Here is a 24,013-nt window from a genome sequence, read left to right as displayed (position 1 = left end):
TTTTTTTTTTTGGGGGGGGGGGGGATCAAGGGGTTTTTTTTTTTTTTTTTTTTTTTTTATTGGGTGGGGGGTGGAATTACTCTATGTAACTTCTCTTGAGATTTTACATAGTGCTCTATGACTTTTCTTGATTTCCAGCCTCTACTTAATGCATATTGACCACAGACGAACGGGCTTCACTGAATTTTCCACTCTGCAACCCCTGGATTTTCTGGGCATTGTTTTAGCTGGTGTTATCATCTAAGTCCAAAATGAACATATGATCTAATCGTAAACTCAATCAAGACAAGATTAAAAATGCAGTAACAGACAAAACGATTCTCATACATCAAGACAAGATCTTATTGCAGTAACTCAGTCAAAACGTTTCTCATATATCAAGACAAGATTCCATTGCAGTAACTCAGGAAAAACGTTTCTTACATATAGAACTGTAAACCAATCAGGCACACAAGCCCCGTTGACCAAAAGCTCCAGGTAGAAGAACCTGAGCCTTCAGCACCTTCATCTCTCTCTATCTTGAAGTCATGAACATTCTCTTCCTCCTTTCCCTCTTCCTGTTTCCTATCTTTTATCTCCTTATTATTAGGAGAAGACGACTACTATTGAAACGGTTGCCCCCTGGATCATTAGGAATACCAGTTATAGGCCAGAGCCTTGGCTTTCTCTGGGCAATGAGGGCTAACACGGCTGAAAAATGGTTTGCAGAAAGAGCTAAAAGATATGGTCCAATCTCGAAGATGAGTCTCTTTGGAAAACCAACTGTTTTCATCCATGGACAGGCTGCCAACAAACTTGTGTTCTCAAGTGATGGCAGCAACATGAGCAACCATCAGACGGAATCTATGAAGAGGATACTTGGTGACCGCAGCCTGGTGGAACTCAGTGGCGAAGAACATATGCGTGTCAGAAAAGCTCTTGCTTCGTTCCTCAAGGCAGATAGCTTAAAGATCTATGTTGGAAAGATGGACGAAGAAATCAGGTTGCATCTTCTAATGCATTGGCAAGGGAAACAGAAAGTTACGGTATGTTAATTTGTTACTCTTCCATGGTCTTTTGTGAATAGTCCCTCTTTTCCCAGATCATTAGTTTGCTTATTAGTGGTGGTACTCAGGTTTTACCACTGATGAAGACGCTGACGTTCAACATAATTTGCTCCCTTCTTTTTGGTGTTGAAAGAGGAGCAAGACGAGACTCACTTATTCAGTATTTTCAACACATAATGGCAGGGGTGTGGTCGTTCCCGGTTAATCTGCCGTTCACGCGCTTCAACCGCAGCCTCAAGGCCAGTGCTGAGATTCAGAGAATATTGAAACAGCTTATAAGTGAGAAAAGGATTGAACTTGAAAATGGGGCCTCGTCTCATCAAGATCTCATTACCTGCTTGCTCAGCATTCGTGGGGAAGATGATCAAGAATTGATGTCTGAGGATGAGATCGTACAAAATGTTATGCTTATTATGATTGGTGGATATGATACATCCTCAGTTTTAATTACTTTTATTATCCAAATTCTGGCAAATGATCCAAATATACATGCAGCCGTTCTAACAGGTACACATTCACTGCTTCTTTCTACATTTTTCTTCTATTCCTTATGTTGAATTACGGAAAAAACGATTGCCCGTTTATCGTTTCTGGGGATCTGCAGAACAAGAGGAGATTAAAAAGAGCAAGCCCTCTGGAGAGCTGTTGAAATGGGAAGATCTTGCCAAGATGAAGTACACATGGAGAGTAGCAATGGAGATTCTTCGAACGATTCCTCCTACATTTGGAGGCTTCAGAAAGGCATTAGAGGACATTGAGTTTGAAGGATACATAATACCAAAAGGATGGCAAGTAAGAAAAACCTCCTGTATTCTTGCTTACATTAACCATATGCAAATACTTTTTCATGTTCGTTACCTAAACAGACTTTGGTATCATAAAGCTCGGAAATAATGAATTCCAAATTGTTGAAATTTGATTTCAAATAGAAACCAATTGAAATTTGAAGAGAATTGAATCATCTCATTATGGCCTCTTAACCTCTTTGTTGTTACAGGAAAATTTTTTTGCCGTTTCATGGCTGTTTCATTTGGACTTTGAAGGCATTTTATGGCTGATTTTATGGATGCAATTAGTAGTTCATTTGGTCATGCCTATATATAGACTATCCATTTCTCATTTTCAAGACACAACTTCAAGTTTCTTTCTTAATCTTTCTCCTGAAACAATTTTTCTCTCGGCCTCTCTCCCAATATTTCAGTAATTTGAACTTACTTTCGGTTACAAGTTTTTGAATATTTGTTCGAGGTGTTCTTCGGTAAAGGTTCAATGTGGTATCAACAACTCGTAAAGGTATGTCAGAGCACCAAAATAGGCTGATACACTTTGTATCTAGAGTCTATCCCCTGAAATTCTATAAGGTGCTGTTACTACAAGTATATTAAGAGTTTATCTCTGAATGGGGTCAATTCTTCCAAGAGGAGATGCTAGCAATGCATCCTTGGAGACACCCAACTAGTGAATGTTGTTGTTTGGTCACAACTAAGGAATTGGGTTATTCCTGAAAGCATTCATAAGTAGGATCAGGACACATGGCCTAAGTGTCAACCCTAAAGATCAATACAAAGCTGGTGGCTTGTTGTTACTGACAGACGTTGTCACACTCACAGATTCAAATTCAAGGCTTAGTTCTATTTGACCTGGTGATAACTGACGTCAGATAACTTAGACAGTAGTTCAAATCGAAAGGTACTATTTTTTAAAGGAAATCACAAAAACTTAAGTTCAAATCTATGAGTTTGTGGGGGATGGTTGAAATTTGATTTCATATTGAAACCCATAGAATTGAAATTTGAAGAGAATTGAATCACCTCATTATGGCCTCTTAACCTCTTTGTTGTTACAGGAAATTTTTTTACCGTTTCATGGCTGTTTCATTTGGATTTGAAGGCATTTTATGGTTGATTTTATTGATGCAATTAGTAGTGGATTTGGTCATGCCTATATATAGGCTATCCATTTCTCATTTGCAAGACACAACTTCAAGTTCGTTTCTCAATCTCTCCTGAAACAATTTCTCTCTCGGCCTCTCTCCCAATATTTCATAAATTTGAACTTAGTTTCGGTAACAAGCTTTTGAGTGTTTGTTCGAGGTGTTTTCCGGGTAGTGCTAAAACCGAAAGAACCGCAAACGTCTTAACCTGGGAGAAATTACGTGTACCTGGTGCACTATTGATACGGAATATATATTTTCTTCAAGGTAAGCAGTAACTCTGCAATTCAGTTAAAATTATCTATTACAATTAGACTGAGAATTGTTACGATACAATTCTCGTTGTAAGTTTTCAATTGAATTATTCTTTTGTTGTTAATAGTGTTTCTAACTGTTTAATGTTATTTGTTCCAATGTGACTCTAATTGCTTTTGATTTCTAAATCCGATTGTTATATTTCAAAATGTTGTTTCAATTACTTGAAACTGAAATTTTCCAACACAATTCTTGCTGATACAGATATTCTGGGTCACTAGCATGACTCACCTGGATGATACCATTTTCCCAGAACCATCAAAATTTGATCCAGCCAGGTTTGAGAGTCCAGAATCTATACCACCTTACTGTTACATTCCATTTGGAGGGGGAGCTCGTATTTGTCCCGGATATGAGTTTGCAAAGATGGAAACTCTTGCGACGATTCATTATCTGGTTACTCAGTTTACATGGCAACTCTGCTGCAAGGATAACGGCTACCAAAGGCATCCTCTGCCAGAACCCAATCAAGGACTTCCAATTGAAATTATACCGAAGGAAGTGGTGTGATCTAGATACTGTGACACTTGAACATAAAAGTGGCCTATTGAGGCATATTTGCGCATTCCCTCTGAATATGCAATTCCAATACCAAAATGGAAGTACTTCCTGTGGGCAGTCTAGCTATTTGATATGGCTAACTAACTAATAAGAATGTTGTACTTGGCCAAGTTCTTCCTCAACAGAGTTCTTTATTTACCTTTTCCTGAGATGCTATAGCAAGATTTCTTCACCTTAAATCTGAATTTATTACTACTTATAAGCATCACTTGTTATGTCACTCAGTTATTTGCTCTTAAAAGATTGTTTGATGAGTAAATTTTTGGAAGACAAGACATTCTCTTAGGTTTTTTTTTCTGTTGCTGTGTAGCTCATATGATAGTATGGTCAGAAGCTTGAACAATGACCGACTTTTTGCTGTTTTGCACTTTTGTTGGCCGAGCCTATCCTGGTTAAGAGGGAGTGATGTAAGAAGAGAAGCTTCAAAAGTGAGAAGGAAAAGGACACACTTCAATTTCTTAACATCAACCACATAAAAGAAGCTCGCTAAATTAAGGAGTGAAGATAGTGTATTTAGCTCCTACGTCCCCATCACAGTGAGTCGGAGATGTCTGTTAATCAAACATCTCTGCTGAGGATGTCTGCGGCAAGAACTAGTGAGGGTAATGTATTGCCTCAAAATAAGTATATTTTGCCTGAAATGCTACCAAGAAGCCATAAGTGCAGCTGATATTGACATACATTAATGGATTTACCATGCATATATGTTGGTATAGTTGATTCCCATGGTATGTAAATATACATGACTTAGAAGTCAATGGCTGAAACCTGAACGCTGGGCCAAATCGACTTGCAAATTTTTATGTTACAAGTTGTCAATCATTGCCTCTACTTAATGGATATTGGAGCACAGACACACAAAGAGACGGACTAATCTCGTATTCTGAGTCTTTAACTCGGCAGCCTGGCTTTCTGGGCATAGTTTTATTTGTAAATCCCGTCAAGACAAGATTCTATTGCAGTAACAGACAAAATGTTTCTCATGTATGAAGACAAGATTCCATTGCAGTAACAGACAAAACCTTTCTCTTTCCTAATTAGTTCGAGCTCTCACAATCAATATTTCAACGTTTCTTTGGCCTCTACCTTGTGCATATCGGAGCACAGACAGACTATTCAGGCAAGTCAATGTTGAGTATTGTCATAAAACTGTAGTAATTTATTTCAAAATCATCAGCAATATGTCAGTCTTCAGTGTCCAACCTAATTTATTGGAACTGAGTCAGTACTTAGGTTGACATTTTCAAAGTCTTGTTTTGAAGTCGTCCCAATTCCATTTAATAATATTCTGGATTTTCCATTCTTTCAATTTCTGGGCATTGTTTTCATTAAGGCTTAAATATACTTTTGGTTATGTGACTTAGCTATTTGACATTTTTGTTATTTAACTTTTTAAATTAGTATTTTGGTTCAATATCTTTTAAAATTTAGTGATTTTAGACCATTTTCCGCCAGAGTTCACCATTCTCACCGAAAAAATGTATGTGTTCTCACGTTATAATTTAAAAGTGGACTTTTGTTCCTATTGGTCCATTTATGATAGTATTTTGTTCTTTCACTTTATAGAGTAGCATTCATGTGTTGTATCAAGGACTTCCAATCCAAATTGTATCAAAGAAAGTGCTGTAATTAAATGATATAACAGAAATATATGGTTTCCTAGTTATGAAACCTGCGTATAAGCATTCATGTGCCGTTGAACATAACAATAGTCTACAGTTTTCTGTTGGAACCCTTTTTCTCCTGTAAATTGGGCTGTATTTCAAATACTCTAGGGATTGTGCTGTACAATCATGGGCTACTGGTTTTCCATGAAATATTACAAATCTTCTAAGGATACAAGTCTTCACTTGTACCGGGTGGACGACATTAGGCAGGCCAAACGTTTTGAGTATTACATGTTAACCAACTAAGATGTACAAGATAATTTAAAACTACAATTTCAGGCAGCTCATGTATCAGCAGCCTGCTGGTCTGAGATATTTCGGTGGCAAGGATGGGCACCTCTCGTTCATGTGAGGATAAGGATCCATGGTATTGTATCCAGGTAATTCCATCCTGTATTTCCCTCGAATTTGGCAGAAAGGGAGTTTTACCGTGTCCCCATCGTTGCACCACTTGGGCAAACGGCTTGAATTGTTTTCAAAGAACTTGAGAGAGTAAGCATCTTTTATCTGGAAAAGTTGGAACAAGTTAATGAAGATTCCAAGTAATGCTTAACCTAACTGTGAGATTCGTTTGCAGGAGTGTTATAAGCAACTTATTAGCTACCTTCCCATCTGAAATCAGAAGAAATGATAGAGGAATGATGTACTTACTGTGAACTCAGTGACTTGAATAGAGCTTGCAAGTTCACCAAACAGCCCTGCTTCCTCGTACATTTCGAAGACAAAAGCAACGCACGATGTTGACTTCCCATCAGCATAAACCCAATTATCTTGTTCAGGAATTGCCAACAATTCACCAAAAGATGATCCACGCTTCTCGACTTCGACAATAATTTCAGAAAGACTTAAGTTCTGGAGAAACAAAATTTTTTATCATATTTAGTATATTGTATCGTACTTACTGAGAAATCAGGACAACATAAGTAAAGTTTAATTAGACGCAAGCCAACCCTCTTTCCAAGAATTTCATAAATTGGTGAATGTTAAACCCTTAAACATGTGCTCGTTTGCACCTTAGAATTTTAGGCGAAAGTACAAACAACAAAACCTTCCTCCCCGTTTGAGGAGGAAAGAAGAAAACAATGGGCCGTCCAAAAATGTTTTCATGCAGTAATTTGTTCAATTAGAGATGCTCAATTCCCTGATAATCTACTGAAAACAATAATATGCTCATAACTTCTTCACATCCTTAAAAATTTGTAAGCGCTAAATCAGTGAGATTGATATTAATAAACCTGAGTTCCAAGTCGTTTGTTCAATGCTTCATTCCACATGTTACCAGCATACGCAGGAGCCAACTGAGTCCAAACAGTCATAACTGAAGCAACCTGTAAATGTCCAACAAATTAAGACAGAAGAAGAAAAAATTCAATACTCTCAGCAAAAGATAGCATGCAGGGGCTGAGACGATGGATTAATCACCTAGCAGCTCAGATAATAAAAAATGTGAGATGGTACCGGCTTGAATAAGAAGTCTTAAAAGACTGAAATAGGAAGTACCAGGTGAGCATCCAAAGGTGCTGGATAATTTCCGTTAATAGTGTCTATCCAGCTAAATATCAAGTTATGATAACCATAAGGTAATCCAGACATGCTTTTTGCATATTCCCAGGCTGCACTCTCGTTGAACTTGGCACGAAGGTCAGGATGCAAGGGAAGCAGTGCTATCTGCGGATTGGCATCATCTTTTGTCAGCTCAAATTCCCACCATTCATCCCACGGTAAGACGGCAATAATGTCTTCTCCCTACAAGAAGTAAATTTTAAAAGGTAGACATGTTATTATCTGACAACAGAATGTATGGGAATAACTGTATCAGAAGACTTCAGAAAGTTAAAGGATCAGAAGCAGTGGAATATGGTTGATCATTTAGAAAATGCAACTCTAAAAACTAGGCAAAATTGGAAATGTGCCGATCAACAAGTAAAGAAACCTAAACAAGCCAAATTGTAGGAGGAGTCAAACCATTACCTGCTCATCTTCATGTCCTGATTCAGCAACCCATAGCTTTCCTTCAGAGTCCCTTAAGCAGACAGCAGTGTGACCAGCATAAGCCCCAGTCACCCACTTCTCTAGGGTCTCAAAGGCACCCCATCGGCCTCGAATTTTGGACAACACAAGGAAATCTCCAGAGTGGATATCATCCACCGTAATGTTGGTGACCCATGGTTGAGGTCGTTCTTCAAAGGAAGCACCCATGTGCTTTTCAAGAAATGCAAGATTAGCATTCTGACCCCAATCAGTATTCGTGAATAAAGGCAACACCTCCCAGAGAGCCCGAAGGGTTCCCAACATCCCTGCTTGCATGAGAAAAATCGAAACCCCCCTATTTTTCACCTAATTTTCATCTGGAGTCAGTCATGCTTATAATCTGAAAATTACTACCTCAGAATATGAAGCATAATTCGGTTACAATCAATCTAACTCACATATTCAAATTCAGCTTCTGATTCCCACTCTTTGAAATCAAGGGTATGCTCACGAGAAAGAAGGTAATAGTCCCATGTTACTTGATACGGGGTTGCAAAGACATAAAGATCCATACATGTCCAACTATGTGCATTGCTAACCTGGAGATGTATACAGAGTAAATATAAGAACAGAAACGGAAAATTAACACTCTTGCAATACATATAGCATTTCTTGCAATCGCCATACCCCATAGATTCTGTTCCATACCTTTACTATCTATCAGAACGTCACCATATTTAAGCAGAGTGCAACCTAGATGACTATGTCTTAACTGTCTCCCACTTTTCCAGACAAATAATTCGAAGAAGTAAAAACTTGAAAAAGGCCCGATTCAGACAGTAAAACTTTAATTACAATCAATACCCGAAGTCCCAAATGATTAAAAACTACAAATTTAAACTAATAAGAAACAATCACTCCTGAAGAACACAAAAGAAACCAAGAAACAAACAAGTTTCCCAACCTTTTACCAATTAAATCTAAAACAATCTCAGCAAAAAACCCAAAACAGCTCGGTTAAGGAAACAAAACCCACAAACCATACACCCCAAAATCCCAAACCTCCAAAAACACACATCAAGAAAGGAGGAGGAAATAGTAAGAGAGAGAACAGCAGAGCTGCATCCAGTAACCTTAATGTGGAGAGTACCACCCCCAAATCTACTTCCACTGTTGTTGTGAAAAACCAACCAAGCAGTGTTGTTGTAAAAGCAAGCTCCTTTCCAGTGTAAGAGTGAATTGTTTGTAGCAGAGGCCGCCCCGACAAAAGTGGGCAGAAGGTCCACTGCGTTGTTGAGTTTGTTCAAAACAGGCCAAGAAACTTGCCTTGGCAGCAGCGGCAATACGTCTCCGGGACGAAAGGGTGCTTTAAAGGCTTGTGCTTTCTGGGTGTATGAACAAGAAACGATCAGAACGGCCAGCAACAGCATTAACATCTGGTGGGTTCCGATGATCTTGAAGAAAAGCGTCATTGCTGGGGGAAAGCTGAAGCAGATGGAAGAAAAAGAGAGGATTGTATGAGGATATTCGAAGAAAGTATACTACTGTTATAGCAATGTTTTGACTTTATATAGATATATGTGGCTCGTGTGAAGTTGTCTTTTAGTATCATCTTTGTCTGTTTCATAACCAGTTTACGACTAAAAGTTCGAGTTGTTTGATGGGATTACGTGTGCGAATTGCATCTCATTCCGACAAGATTTCTAGATTTTACTCTCTTATTTTTGGTAAACAACACTATGAATGGGGAAAATCTTAATTCGAATTTTGTAAGATTTATATTAATTATATAATAACTACACCATAATAAATATGTAATAGGCATTATTTATATGTACACCTCATTTTTTATTAATTTCTGATGAAATATGTTTGAATTGAGTTATATTTAAGCTAAATTTACTAAAATAGAATTGCGCGATTTTTAGCTATTTTGCAAAAATATAAAAGAAATAAAATGGAATTTAGCGTTTTTATAATCACGTGAGCAAAAGTTGCTATGTTTGGTCGCCCCTTTATTGCTGCTTCGCACAACAGAATAAAATGTTATATGACTATATATAGTAAAACTTTTATAAATTAATAACTTTTGAATCATGAAATTTTATTAATTTAGAGAGATATTAATTTATCGATAAATTAATATTTTATTAATTAAAAGAGAGACTTTTTAAATTCAGCAAATTTAGTACGTATGTATTGAAAATAAATGAATTCATATATGTTTCATTGATTATATTCATACATCAATCAATTCTTTGTAATTAATTAAATATATTCATGTATAATATCAATTCATTGTATACAATTAACTATTATATTCATAGACGCATGTATCAATTCATTGAAATTACTTAAACATACATGTTTACATTAATTTGTTGCACTTAAATAACTATTATAGCCAATTAGATATTCGTACATGATGAATGAAACATATACTATATAAATCTCAATATGAAAATAAAATAATTCATAACACCCAACCGTGTTTTCTCATCTAAAAGACATCACAAAATTATCTATGAATGATCAAATGCGTAAAGCATTACAAACTTCATATTTTAGCAATTATCATAATATTTATAATTGTAATATTTATGAATTATTAATTTAGAGTTTTAATGGGACCTAATATTAATAAAGGAATTTTTTTAAAAATTATTATCTTATTATCTTATCGAATTTGATGATTTTTTATAAAGGCCCAAGTCGAGACTGGAAGATTTTATTATTTTAGAGAGTTTATTAATTTATAAAGGTTTTACTGTACTTGAGTCGTTAATTAAGTAGATTAAATGAACTTCCCCCCACCCTCTCCCTCTCCCTCTCCCTCTCCCTCTCCCTCTCTCTCTATGTATATATATATATATGTATTTTAATCTTAAATTGACATTTACTCATACTTCTTATCTTATATATATATTACGTGGATCCAAATAAAATTAATTTTTTTTATTAATATATCAATTCAACTAATAATTAGGTACAAATAAATTATAATAATTCATATAAAATGTGATAAATATTCACATGAAGTGTAACAAATACCCACATGAAACTCGAATCTATGACATCAAATTTATTTAAGGGATCTCAACTTAGTCTCAACCACTATGCTAAGAAATCCTTGGTCCAAATAAAAATTGATATTACATGCATGTAATTTACATATAAAAGGAAACATTGGTTTACAAGACAACTTTTATGGGCATGCAAGAAACAAAAAATATATATATATATATAAAATAAAATATTTAATTGGATAATATGAAATTGTGAATTAAATAGGAGGTGGAGGGTTGTCTTCCTTGTCTTTATTTTTTGTCCATTTGAAAATGGAAGAAAATATGTAACACAAATTGTACACGACTCCAATAGCCCCACGCAACTCTCACTCCAACCACATTTCATACACAAATTACACTTCCATTTCAAACCACCAATTTCATTCCCATGCCCTCTCACTCTCCTGTTCTATTAACCACTGCTGCAATTCACATACTTTGCTTATTTTCCCAACTGCTGCGATTTCTCAATGGCTGTTTTGCCTCAACGCCTTCCATCTCTTAGGCCCAATTTGTCACACCACCACGCCCGAATTTCCCTTCTTCCTGCCCGAGTTCATTGCTCCGCCACCGCGCCGCTCAAGCCCCGCCGTCCCAACTCCGACCCACTGATCCTAGAACCCACGCTCCTCAACCCGGTTACCTCCCGCCCCCCCGTGCTTAATGACCCCACTCTGAAATCAACCTGGTCGCACCGTGCATGGCTAGCTGGAGGTTGCACCACCGTGCTCGTTTCTCTAGCGAAGTCTGTCGTAGGGGCAGTCGACTCCCACATTTGGCTCGAGCCTGTCCTAGCTGGCTTCGTCGGCTACGTGCTGGCGGATCTCGGCTTCGGCGGCCAGATCGAAGCGTTTCAAGGGCACCACAAGTGGCCATGGACGATCACGCGCCGTGAGTTTGCTAACAACTTACACGCTTTGGCGAGGGCGGTTACTTTCACTGTCCTTCCCATAAATCTTCTCTGCGACGATCCGGTGTTGCTTGGGTTCGTGGGAGTGTGCGCCGGTTGCATTATGTTCAGCCAGCAGTTTCACGCGTGGGCACACACGACGAAGAGCAGGCTGCCGGGGGTGGTGGTGGCGCTGCAAGACGGCGGAGTGCTGGTATCGCGAATGCAGCACACGGCGCACCACCGAGCACCGTATAACAACAACTACTGCATCGTGAGCGGGGTTTGGAATGAGGTACTGGATGGGTGGAGGGTGTTTGAGGTCATGGAAATGGTAATTTTCTTCAAGTTTGGGGTGAGGCCCAGGTCTTGGAGCGACCCCAACTCGGATTGGACTGAAGAGCCTGCTGAAAACACATCTTTTGTACCATAAAAATTATATATATATATATATATATATGTATTATCCAATTCCAATTTTTTCGTGTTTTTTCTTTTCTAATTATTAAGGAAAAGAATGGTTCTTATTATTATTATTTAACATTCTAAAGTTAGGTAGGAAAATAATTTGTATTAAGAAAATGTTAGAAGAAACAATGTGGTTTTGCTTGTTCTTTTGATTTAGTAATTTGTTTAATTAGATGAATTTTGTGGATTTATTCCACGCTACAAAGACTACCACATCCATTTTTTATTGCAAATTTAATTATATTTTTTATTCTATTTAATATATGCATTTTACGTGTATAAAAGAAATTTTGAAAAGTTCGTTTGGTTCAAATAAAAAAGAAAAAAAAAAGTGAAAGGAGGAAGAGAAGTGAAAAGTCCAAGAAAAAGGAAAGAATTATTTGATATAATTGGCAGAGAGTAAATCTTAAATACTTACCCTAATTTTCTACAAAGGAAGAGACTAATTTTTGTAATTTTATTGTATGATCATTTATACATTAAAAATCTTATTAATAAAAAATGTTGTTCAAACAAGAACAAAAATATTTTTATTAATAAAAATATCTATCATTGTACATTTATTCTTAACTATTCAATTTAAATAGAATAAAAATTACTTATCAATGATCAATGACTCAGTAGTTTTTTCAGCAATTTGAATATCTTTTCTTAATATTTATGTATTGATATTATCAGTGCAAAACAAATATTAAGTTCAAATAATTTTAATGGGTTTAGATTTTTATAGAAATATCGTAAAAGAAAAATATATCTCATTTGAAATTCAAGTTGACATTTGCAATATCTTTTAATTAATTTTCTGGTGTAATTTGAATAAGAGAACGTTTTATTTTATTTTATATTTTGTTTTTTCAAAAAAATAATTTGTTTGATAATATAAAATATAATTAATAATATGACTTTAAATTATTTTTATGCAAATAGTTTGTCACCGTGTGCAACGCGCGGGGCAAATGCTAGTAGAATCTAAAAATCGGTATAAACTCAAGAAAACAATACAATGAGTAAATAGCGCAATCCAACCTTCCAACAAAATGGCAACGAATGATCAACTTTCTAATTAATATATAAATTTTATCAAGAAAAAATAAGTGACAAAAACGAGCATCAATTTCATATTAATTATTATTTTGTAATTGATCTAGTTAAAAACAATTAAGCTAATTCATTTCAAATTATTTTCATATTTCAAAAATACTCCATCCCAACAATGATTAAAATAGTGGGATAATATAACAAATAATTTAGTTATACACCATCTCTTTTACATTATGGAATATAAGGTAGGGGACATCTGAGGAATGTTGCGGGGTGTCTGAACGTTACATTATGCTGAATGAATGAATATTCCTACGATCATGCTTTGGATATGCACCGAATATTCTTAGTTTATTGTAACGCTGATTTCTATTTAGTGAAGGAATGATTAGACAACAAATCAGAGTGGCGCAGCGGAAGCGTGGTGGGCCCATAACCCACAGGTCCCAGGATCGAAACCTGGCTCTGATAGAATTGATTTCGAGAGCAAGCTTCTCAATCCACTCACACCTCTTTTTGCCAATTTCATTTTTTTTGTAATAATACAATAATAATTTCTGAAAATACCAAATTAGATATTATCATCTTCCGCTACTTTCTTTTCTTCTGGTACAAAGCATTGGGTTTGTCGAGACAAAATAAGTAATAAGATTCTAATTCAAACCCATCACACATTATTTTGAAGTGAAGGATTCCACCTCTTATAAGGGGTACAGATGGCAGGCGACAATAAGGCTTTTAGAGGCCAAAATTCGGCCATTACCTCTCCTCTCTTCTTCTCAAAGTTAAATATTGTATTTTTTTATATTTACTTTAGACTTTCATCTTGTTCTAATTGTTAGAACTGAAGGTGCAATTCTGCACAATTAGATTGCGGTAGGCATCTAATTCTTGAAGAGAATTATAAGTTAGGGGATAAGATCTACTAACATAGACTTAAATGTTATTTCTTTACCATCTGGTGAACATCCATCATGATTTCATTATCAGTTCCCCGAAAAATCTCAAAAAACCTACACACATCTACTTGTGAGCAGAACATAGCAGTTAGCAGCAACAAGGACCAAACATTTACGTACAATCGCAGCTGTCACTTAAACCCTGCAAAGCGCTCTCATACAGACTCATTGGTCAAAAGGAAGCACTGCATTGCTCACTAACCATTCTTCTTAAATTGGGTCGGCACATGGTTCTACATCTTTCCGGTTATATAAACAACACATTGAAATCAAGTTCAGAATGTGATTATACATATAATATTTCATAGATATACAGCTCGACTTGGTCTGTTTTTCCATTTCAACAATTCTGTTTCAATCACACTTTCTAAGTGCAGTATACAGGAACAATGGCTGGACGATAGACAAAAGGCCGGACAGTGTGAGAATAGCCTGATGGGTGGTTGTAACTGAACTTGACACCAACGGTACCTTCTCCTAGATGTGTGCAGTGACTGTGGAAACTGCTGATAGGCCTGGCTAGACATGCATCCCAACGTTCGCTTGCTGGCATTGTCTCGGCCACTGTGTATACCCCGTCCGAGTTTGTGAATGCTTGATAGTTTAGCACTTCCCCTGATTTGGTTATGCAAAGCACAGCCACCTCAGCACCTGTAGACAGAAAAGCAGAATTCTCTACATCAGAAAACATACTATTCCATTAAAATGATTATCCTGGTAAACGGAAAAGAAAGATTTCCCACTGAAATGGTTACCATCAGAAACAGAAGACAGCTTTCTGATATCAAAAAGTAAACAGCAACATTTGGACGTTCCAATATTCATCTCTTAATGTGTTCTGGATCTATCTCTTCATACACCATGTGTATCAACTCCGAATTTTGTGATTTTCTCACTTCATCTTAACAAAATTTACGGACAAAGACAACGTATGTACTGTGACATCTGTGTCATTTTGTAATCCCCCATTGAGCTGCCATGATGTGTTCAAATATACCTAATTCCTGGTAGTTTCATCACCAAGAAACTTCCTATATCTATGATTACTTATCCTATGTGGTTTTTCGTCGTCAAACCTGGAGAAAAGATGCAACTGCAAAGGATCATGCAATGCATATGAAATTATGCCACACTGCTAATACAGTGATGAACAAAAAACTCAAAGACAAGCTTGAAGAACAAACTTGTCATCAGTTTATGGTCACACAATTTTAAAAGTGTGATTTTATGTTCTTAATAGGCAACATTAACATTTCAGGCTCCAGAGCTGTAAGCATCCAGTTAATACAATGCCTCTTGAACAGTCTGATGCCTCAAATACTTCATAATCACTCATACAAACCTGTTTAGAACTGAATATCCGTCTAACTGATAAACATAGGAATTGGGAAATACGATTGAAGATTCTGTAGCAAGGAGTTAAATAAAATCAGTTCTTTTGTAAAAAATTCCTTCCATTTTTATTTTACTAGTTTCTAGTTAATAAGTTTTACTCAACTACAACCATTGAAATCAGATAATAGCATCCCAGTCTTGGCAGCTCCAATTTGCTGTGGAAGATAAACCAGTATAGCGACGACCATTCAGTATACTTCAATTTCCCTGATCCAACCAATATATTTTCTGCCCAAAATGAGCAACGTTCTGTACATCTAGCCCACAATCACGATCAATCCTTAAGTCCTTTGATCTTGTTACTTAACCATTTCTTTTATATTCCACAAAATTAAAATCATCTGAAATGCACCCCAAAAACTGAACCGAAGACACTAACAAGCAAATGAAAATTCACCCCTGATGCGAAATGGAAAATATGAACTTGCCTTGCAGAACATGGTCTTCGGGGCCAATTGAAGAGTCGCCACACACATCACACACCACTCTGCCGTGGATTTCACCCGTCCACGATCTCACTCCATTTACCATCAAAATCAGGAAGCAAAGCCTCAAAGTCAACAGCCATCTCCATTTGGACTCCATTCACATGCCAAGCAAGATGGAAGCCCTTTGCAGACGCGTATAGCCGACAACGGCGGTGTTGGGTTCCGGGAGGGAAATCCTCTCCGGTTCTCTTTCCTCTTTGCTTCAAGGTGTGAACTATAGTCGTTAATAACTAGTTGATTGCCAAGGGTTTTTACATCTGATTTCCGTGCCCTGGGACTCTTTCCTTTACTAATGTTGCTATTTTTTACTTCTGGTTGAGATTGAGAATTTTTTTTAGCGATAGTTTTAAGATATTTTGATGCAAAATTACAACATTTGTCCCATATTTTTTTTTTATTTGATTTGGAAGTTCCATAATTTAACGGTTGGTAGTAGGGGATCTTTTTGCCTAATTTTAAAATCCTAAAAAGAGTAGAGTCAAATTTAAATTTACTAACTCTGGAATTAGTATAAATACTTTCATAAAACATATTTATACATATATAAAAAAATATGCCGAATTTATTTATACTTATATATAATACATAAATCAATATTTTTTAAAATTAAAATAATATTATAAATATTTTAATATTTATATAAGTAACGCATATTATAAAATTTTTAGTATTTCAATGTCTAAAATATGCACATATAAATTTATCAAAAAAATATTTTTTTAATATTATTATTGTCTCAAATTAATAAAATTATGTAATATTGTTGTTAATAAATATTTTTTTTTAACATTTTAAAAATATTAATCGGGTTTATCTTCTGCTCTACCCATGAATTATCTAGGTCTTTCACAATCAGACCCACTCTACAAAAGGGCCGATAGAAAATCTTTCGTTATCGAGTTCAACCCAACGAATCCCGACTCTTGGGCCAATCCGAATCCAAATTATGTTTTAGAAGACATGTTTAAATTTTGCCAAACCCACCCCGTTGTCATTAATAAATCTGCCTTACAAACGGCCCCTAAAGAAATGATATTGTAGGATTTACAGTATTATTTTTCCCCTACCCCAAATAACCTAATAGGCGGACGCCCTAGGGACATCAAAAACTTAAGCCGGCCCAGGAGTACAATTGTTCGTGTACCCAAACAGCCGGGCTCTCAACTCACCCACTTCCCCTTCCCAATAAAACCCTACATGCGTGATCACCAATCTCCATTCGCCGCCTCAAATCCTGCAATGAGACTGTACACGTCGTCGTTTTAGCGTCAGGTTACCCATTTGGTTCTCCGTGTGCTGCTCGCTCATGGTGGAAGTTCTTGCTGTTAATTGTTCTCTTGCTAGTCTACTATCTTTTCTTGTTTTTCTCGTATTACTGAATGAATCCCTATGAAGAACGTCTTATTGAAATAAAAGTAGTGGCCTGATGTCCATTGATGATAGCCTTGTTCTGAGGGATTGCGTAATCATGTTTCAAATCCTTCATGTTCCGTGAGCTATAGATTCTTTGGCTTAATGCACAAACGTGCATTTGGCTGATGCCAGCCTCGCTCCAAAGTTTGTTTCTGTTTTCCTAATAATTTTAATTTTTCCGGCAAAGAGAAGTGTTTTTAATTTGATTCACTTTCTTTTTTTAAGATCAAGATTTTGTAGCATCCCCGTGATGATATTTTCCACAATTTTAACGTTAAAAGTAGACTGAAATCCCTTGATGAGAGAATTGGTTCTGAGGGATGTGCTACATTTGTTGTTTGGAGAAAAATCCCCAACATCAATAGCATAATATCATTTTCAAAGCTAAAGTTCAACTTTTTATGGTAGATGTACGTAAAGTTTCTCACATCCTTGTTTCATGTTAAGTAAATTACCTTAAATTCTTCACCTCATCCTGTTTTTATTCCCTCTGAAGAAGATGCTGATTGATTAAAAGCAGTGGACTGATACTCATTGATGAGGTACCTGTTCTGAGGGACGGATATCTCAGAGATTCTTTCTCATTGATCTTGTTTCTGGGTTTTCATAGTGCAAGTTTCTTTTTCATGTTGTTGTTTCGTCTAAAATGACAAAACACTGAGATGTTTGGCTATGACATGTGAGTTGCATAATCTGGGAAAAGCTTTTGATTGCTTTGCTATGCCTTTTAAATGAAAAACTTGTTTGCTTGGCAGAGCTGAGTATATGGCTGTATATGTTATTTGCCTGACCCTCAATAAGTCAATATGCATACTTCTTAAGATGTTTTTCTAAATAATTTACCAAACATTGCACTTTGTAGCATCTTATAATATCTTTTAAAGAGCTTATAAGTTCATCAAAACATGCACGCAGTGAATTGAGATCTTCATGGTTATGGTTATTGATTGATAGTCATCTCCAGAAACCCAAGTCAATTATGTCAGGCCAACTACTGATGCCAGAAGATGTATGCGGACTGGACGGCACTTAATGGTGATGAGAGAAAATGCAAGTCTGGCTGTTGTAGGCAAGCAATTTCTTCCAGAGAAAGAGAAGCAGATAGAACTGCTGAAAGTGGCAATATTTTGATATTTGCAACTCTTTCTGAACTTCAGAGAAATGAATGTAGAGGAGGATCTTGCTTAAGTTAAAGCTGCAAAACTCCTGCACCAAAGAGAAAATGAGAAACAAAAGCTAAATTGAAAGTGTGGTTTGTTCAAATGTTAATCTAATGTTACCACTTTGAGGTGGTTTTCTTCTTTGTTTAAAAAATTGTATCAATTGTTCGGGTGATTGGTGTAAACTGCAACCATATTTTTATATGCTAATATGTTTATGGCTTTTTTTTTATTTGCCCTCAAATTCTTTTATTGTTTTTCAAATATTTTCTTAAAGAAAAAAAATGAGTAAAAGTATTGTAGTAATTTCCACTCAACTGTCTAAGATTAGGTATTTATTTTCTATTTTGGGGATGAAATTATAATTTTTTAAAATAATAAAAGATAGTTATAATCATATTAAATTTTAAAGAACGTACTTAGAATTTACCAAGTAAATTATGCCACCTGTATGGTAAAAAGATTGTTTAATAAGATATACCCTTGAAGAGTAAAGGAACAAGACAGGCCAAGGTGGTTGGAATGAAAGAAATTGGTCTGTTTTCTGCGACACAACACAAACTTGTTTGATTACAATATTGGAAAAAAATCCTCTTTAATTTTACAACCGAACAAGTTTAGCTTTTATTATTTTGGATATGTAAGCAAATTAGTAGTTGTGGTTGTGCATATTACTAAGCAGCTAGCTAGAACAATGGGGCTAATACCATTTGAAACTATGTCCACAAACACAACAATTACAACCTCAACATGTAATAAACTTACTCAACTAATTTCCTATTCTATCTATGTTATGTTAAACAAACTTTCTATTATGATCCCTTCTTGTTTGATTGTGTATATTATTTGAATCATCTTGATTTTGAGCGGTTATGCTATTTTGGCAACGACACCTGCCCCGACCCGATGCCACCAATTGTGACATTCGAATAACGGACCTCTCCGTCACCCTATTATATGTTTCGGTCAAGAATGTTCATTACAAAAAAACACTAATCATATCCACATATTTAGACATTTATGTAACTAGTTATTTACAAGAATAATATTTTGTCATCTCATCTCGACTTGCTAATATTAAAATATTTGTAAGGGTATAAAGTTAATTTTTAATAATCAAACTTATCATAAACACATACAATCTATCGTAATCATTATTCAATTGACAAGACATTTGTACTATTAAATCATTCAATAATAAAAATATACTCAATAAAAAACTTATATTCGTCAAATTACTATCACCTCAAATAAATATAAATATATATATATATAGTATAGATATGTATATATGAAGGCTACATCTCCACAAGTAAATGTAATATTTACTAAGTAGTTGTATAGAAGAGAAGAGACATGCTTGGCGCGTTTGGTACTGAATGCCTGCCAACTCTCATGCATTTTCTTCTCAGGAAAAAGGAAAAAACAGAAGATAAAACCAATGCACCTTTTTCTTCATATTTTACAGTACCTCTGCCACCAGATCAACCCCTTTCTCCCTCCCTCTTGTTGATCAAGCTTTGAGGCCACGACAACCACAACTCTGCGTCTGTGTATCACCCGGAAAACCTTTCATTCAGTTTCCATTTCTTTTCCGGTGGTATTCAACTGATCTCCACCATTATTCTATCTCTCTCACAAATTTCTTGATTCTCTCATCAATGGCGGAACAGCGCTTAAACTCCTCCACCATTGAAGAAAGAGAGGAGTATATGATATCACCCACCGGAGGTTCGCCGACCCTTAGAAAAGCATATTTTTTGAGACCGACGGCGACCTCCGTTGAAGGCCCGTCTCTGAAGCTTCCATCTCTCACCCCAAAACCTCAGTGGCCGCTGAAGGTGGCTTTTAATGGCTGGAGGTATCCACTAAGAAACTGGAGATCATGGGTCCAGACCATGCATTCCAGGTACAGCTCGGTGTGGAAAGACGCTGGGATTTACGACGCAGTTACGGGGTCCATTTACAAAATCCACAGAGATGAAGATTTAGTGTTTGGGATTGCGGAGCTATGGTGTTCTGAAACCAACACGTTCTTTTTCCCCTGGGGAGAGTCCACCATCACATTGGAGGATATGCTGATCTTGGGCGGTTTCTCAGTTGTGGGTGGTCCTGTTTCATTGCCTCTTGAAACTAAACAACTGCTTGTAATTGAACATTTTTTAGAGGAAAGCCGCAGAAATCTTGCAAGACTCAGAACGGATAGTCATTCCCAATGGTTGAACCTGTTCATGGAGAGCGGCAGCGTGTTTGAGCACGAAGCATTTCTTTCCCTGTGGTTGTCAAGGTTCGTTTTTCCTGGAAACCATCTCGATAGAATTGGTAGCCATGTGTTTTCTGCAGCGATCCATTTAGCTAGAGGAAGGCGATTAGCGCTTGGTCCAGCTGTTCTGGCGTGCATATATAGGGACTTGGGCTTGTTGAGGGAGTCAATGGCTGCATCAACTAAATTATTGAGTGAAGATGACAGTCTTTTGTCTCTCACCCTTTTGTCGCCATTTAGCCTTGTGCAAGTTTGGGCTTGGGAAAGGCTTCAGCCACTGCAGCCGGAACCCAACTTCATTAGCTCCGGTGGGGTGCGAGTGACTCGTTGGAGCGGCCCAAAGAAGTCCGTGATTGGGAATGTGAGGCCGGCTATCAATTCTGCTGGAGTGACTTTCCTGTGGCGGCCGTATGCCCTGGCTATTGATAACTGGTCATTCCCCGGCTTTTACAAGGAAGAAGAAGAGTTGATCAAGGGGGGAGGTCTGAGTGTAGAACTGGAGTCCTTTCTTAGGTGCCTGAGGGCTTCCCTGCTTGTTGGGATAGATTGCCGAGAACCTTATCTTCCTCATAGAGTTGCAATGCAATTTGGATTTGATCAAGATCTTCCAAGATGGATTCCCAGGGAAAATATGAGCCCGGAAATTGCATGGTACAATTATAGCGAGTCTTTGAGTGATGATGAAATGTTGTATCTTCCACCTAGACTTTCTGAATCTGACGTGACTATCCGGTATCTAGAATGGTGGAGGAGAGCAGTGCTATGTCCAGTGGATGCCTTTAAAGGTTTGGTGAAACAACGAAGAAGTCCTCGGAAACCACTCAAATATCTCCTAGATTCAGATCAAATTATATTGGCCAACAATCCTGATGGCCCTCCACATTTTCCACTCAAATGTCCGGGGAAACAGAAAAAGAAACATCTTCTTTTTCCTTTTCCTGCTCCAAATTCTCTCAGTATTGCAGTTGGAAAACCTTCTCCAGGAACCCAACCAGTAATAAAGCTAGAAGAAGACGTAGCCCATAATAGTGAAGTTCCTGAAGGAGGACAGAATTCTACTGCTAATGAATATCTCCAGAAATTGATACTATTAAAGACAGCAAATGATCCTGAATTTCCACCGGGTTTTCCACCAAGATGTGATGAGGCTGCAACGATCAGCCACTCTTCGGTGGTAATCTGGCAACCTTGTAGCAAAATGCACAACAAAGAGATGATTTCATCATGTGATGGGATTTCACACTCTGCACATGAAGAGAATCTTTTATCTCCAGTAGCAGTTGTTGGATATCTTACTAGCACGCAATTGGAGATGAATCTAAACAAAGATGTTGCACAGAATGAAGTCGGGGACATAACCTCAGAAACAGTGGCATTCGAGAAGGTCTCAACACAAGTCAAAGGTAGGAAAAATTCTGATGTGAGACCAGTTATGGTTGCAGAGTATTTACATGGAAGTAACTCTGAGGAACCAAACAATAGTTCTTCACATTTCAATCTGGCTGCACTGTCGGATCTTGAAGCCCGTATCATAAAGCTCGAGAACAAACTTGCTGCATTGAGAAACAGCGAACGCTTGCGCAGGAGAAGTGCAAACAGTAATTGATTTTCACCTGTCTTGAGTGTAGCAGAGCTGCAGCATCATATTTTCGTTGTGTTGTCTGCCATTTTGGTTTTTTTTTCATATTCTGATAGGCAAGATCAGTTATTGAACATGGGCTTACCGTGAGATTGTTCATGTCATGCATAAGGAGTTTAAAGTGAAATTATGAATATCCCAACATGAAAGTATTCGTATTGAGCAAAAGATGTGCAGTGCAAGTGCATGTGCATGTGAATTTACATAAAAGAAAGATAATACATTACAGGTCACGTATTATGTACAAAATCCAAAATCAGAAAAATTGATTATGAACTCCATAATTGATATGATTCATACTGTGCAAAAGCAGTGCAAAATATGCAGTATATGTGCATTTACCTAAAAAAGAATGATTTTGTGTTTAGGGTTCTTCAATTGAAGATTCAGAAATTAGACAAAGTGGAGGTCATCTTCCGTAAACCACATACATTCAAGAAAATATAAAATTCAAAATGAGATACACTTCATTCCAACTCCTCCTCGGAGGTTGTTGATTCTCAACAATGGCGAGAACCACGCCTAAATTCCACCACCCCTGGAATTTAGGCGTGGTGGAATTTAGAGAGAAAGAGACCTATGGTAACCTCCATTGGTTGGTTATCCTCTGAAGATTCCATCAATCCCCCGAAACCCTAATTGGCCTTCAATAGCAGGAGGGTTTCCTCGAGGAAGTGGAAATCGTGTATCCAAACCCGGAACTCATGAAGCTGCAATGGGCTCGATTCACAAAATCCATAGAAACGACAATTTGGTGTTGGGAGTTGCAGAGAGATGGTGTTCTGAAAATCACTACAAATACGGGTAAGAAAATGAGAAGAAACTGAATTTGATTGATAAAAAGAAAGAGAAGCTGTGATTAATCATGGGAAACATTCTGAATCCACTTAGAATGCGGAAACCATTGAATTAACGTTCTTGATACTGCTTTTCAGAACATCCACTTAGAAAATTAGGGTTTAGGATAATGACTCTCAACCAAGAAGTAGATGATATGATAAAATACACAACTACATTTGCTCATTTCATAATTTATTTGACATTTTTATGTGCTGTTCAGAACATTCACTTAAAAAAATTGGATTCAGGATAAATTTTCATGATTTACGGGTGGCCATTAGCACATAGAACAACGATAAATCGTCAGGAAAAACAAACAACAATATTTATTTCAGTAGTTCCTTCACTTGAAATAAGTAACTTGATTTTATCTTTATTTCTCATGAAAAATATTACTTCTTACATTAGTTTGTTGAGTTACTGGAAGCAATTCATTTGATATTCTTGCGCAATTTTTTATTTAAAGACAAACCTCTGGATGTAGTTTCCATAATGCATTACCTTCGATGTTCTCATACCTCAACTCTTAGACATTAGTTTTTGATTTTATGGGGAGCCCCTTGTCAAGAACTAGTGCTACTCACCATGTCTGCATGGTGTTATTAATCATGACTTATGTAGAAGTTACATCAGACAGAGTTGAAAGATCGTCGGAACTGGCATCAAGGGCCTGTCTCTATAAGAGAAACAAGATCAGTAAGGATGGAAGTAAAGCCATTTCTTGTGGAATTGCACTTTGACTTGCATTTTAAAGTTAGTTATCGAACAAGGAGGGACAAAATCTGGCAGTTGTGGAAAATAGTTGCAAAGGTCTCAGTTTGCTTCACATTCCTCAATTTAATGTGGTGGTGCATTTATCTATACTCATACCTAGGCCCAAATAGTAATAATTGCAAA

The 24,013-nt window shown here is 36.8% G+C and overlaps 5 protein-coding genes, 1 long non-coding RNA gene and 1 other non-coding gene across 8 annotated transcripts; 5 read left to right on the top strand and 2 right to left on the bottom strand.

Annotated features, from left to right (window-relative positions):
* On the top strand, positions 31-4,034 carry LOC105174850 (taxadiene 5-alpha hydroxylase-like). The gene is made up of 4 exons (XM_011097071.2): positions 31-1,025; positions 1,115-1,553; positions 1,651-1,838; positions 3,499-4,034. Exons 1-4 carry the CDS (start codon positions 528-530, stop codon positions 3,802-3,804), a joined length of 1,431 nt encoding a protein of 476 aa, XP_011095373.1. The 5' UTR covers positions 31-527; the 3' UTR covers positions 3,805-4,034.
* On the bottom strand, positions 5,495-9,064 carry LOC105174849. The gene is made up of 7 exons (XM_011097070.2): positions 8,627-9,064; positions 7,952-8,092; positions 7,494-7,859; positions 7,023-7,268; positions 6,758-6,850; positions 6,174-6,374; positions 5,495-6,029 (listed from the first exon to the last, which is right to left on the bottom strand). Exons 1-7 carry the CDS (start codon positions 8,963-8,965, stop codon positions 5,814-5,816), a joined length of 1,602 nt encoding a protein of 533 aa, XP_011095372.1. The 5' UTR covers positions 8,966-9,064; the 3' UTR covers positions 5,495-5,813.
* LOC105175146 (fatty acid desaturase 4, chloroplastic) lies at positions 10,799-11,934 on the top strand. Its single transcript, XM_011097492.2, has one exon. The coding sequence runs from the start codon at positions 11,032-11,034 to the stop codon at positions 11,881-11,883; it is 852 nt and encodes a 283-aa protein (XP_011095794.1). The 5' UTR covers positions 10,799-11,031; the 3' UTR covers positions 11,884-11,934.
* TRNAM-CAU lies at positions 13,359-13,430 on the top strand. The gene has a single exon. It is a non-coding gene; the product is annotated as a tRNA-Met (tRNA).
* Positions 14,087-16,087, bottom strand: LOC105174848. Its single transcript, XM_011097069.2, has 2 exons — positions 15,742-16,087; positions 14,087-14,569 (listed from the first exon to the last, which is right to left on the bottom strand). Exons 1-2 carry the CDS (start codon positions 15,896-15,898, stop codon positions 14,286-14,288), a joined length of 441 nt encoding a protein of 146 aa, XP_011095371.1. The 5' UTR covers positions 15,899-16,087; the 3' UTR covers positions 14,087-14,285.
* Positions 16,930-18,423, top strand: LOC110013001. 2 transcript variants are annotated; one of them, XR_002288131.1, is made up of 2 exons: positions 16,930-17,756; positions 18,130-18,423. It is a non-coding gene; the product is annotated as an uncharacterized LOC110013001 (long non-coding RNA). The 2 variants fall into 2 exon arrangements; XR_002288130.1 differs by having other exon boundaries at positions 16,932-17,756; positions 18,179-18,423.
* Positions 19,802-22,413, top strand: LOC105175145. The gene has a single exon (XM_011097491.2). The coding sequence runs from the start codon at positions 20,036-20,038 to the stop codon at positions 22,241-22,243; it is 2,208 nt and encodes a 735-aa protein (XP_011095793.1). The 5' UTR covers positions 19,802-20,035; the 3' UTR covers positions 22,244-22,413.

Source organism: Sesamum indicum, linkage group LG12, assembly GCF_000512975.1.
Source record: "Sesamum indicum cultivar Zhongzhi No. 13 linkage group LG12, S_indicum_v1.0, whole genome shotgun sequence".
NCBI classification, from domain to species: domain Eukaryota; kingdom Viridiplantae; phylum Streptophyta; class Magnoliopsida; order Lamiales; family Pedaliaceae; genus Sesamum; species Sesamum indicum.
The sequence above is the reverse complement of the archived record's forward strand: the minus strand, read 5'-3'. Positions and strand labels throughout refer to the sequence as shown.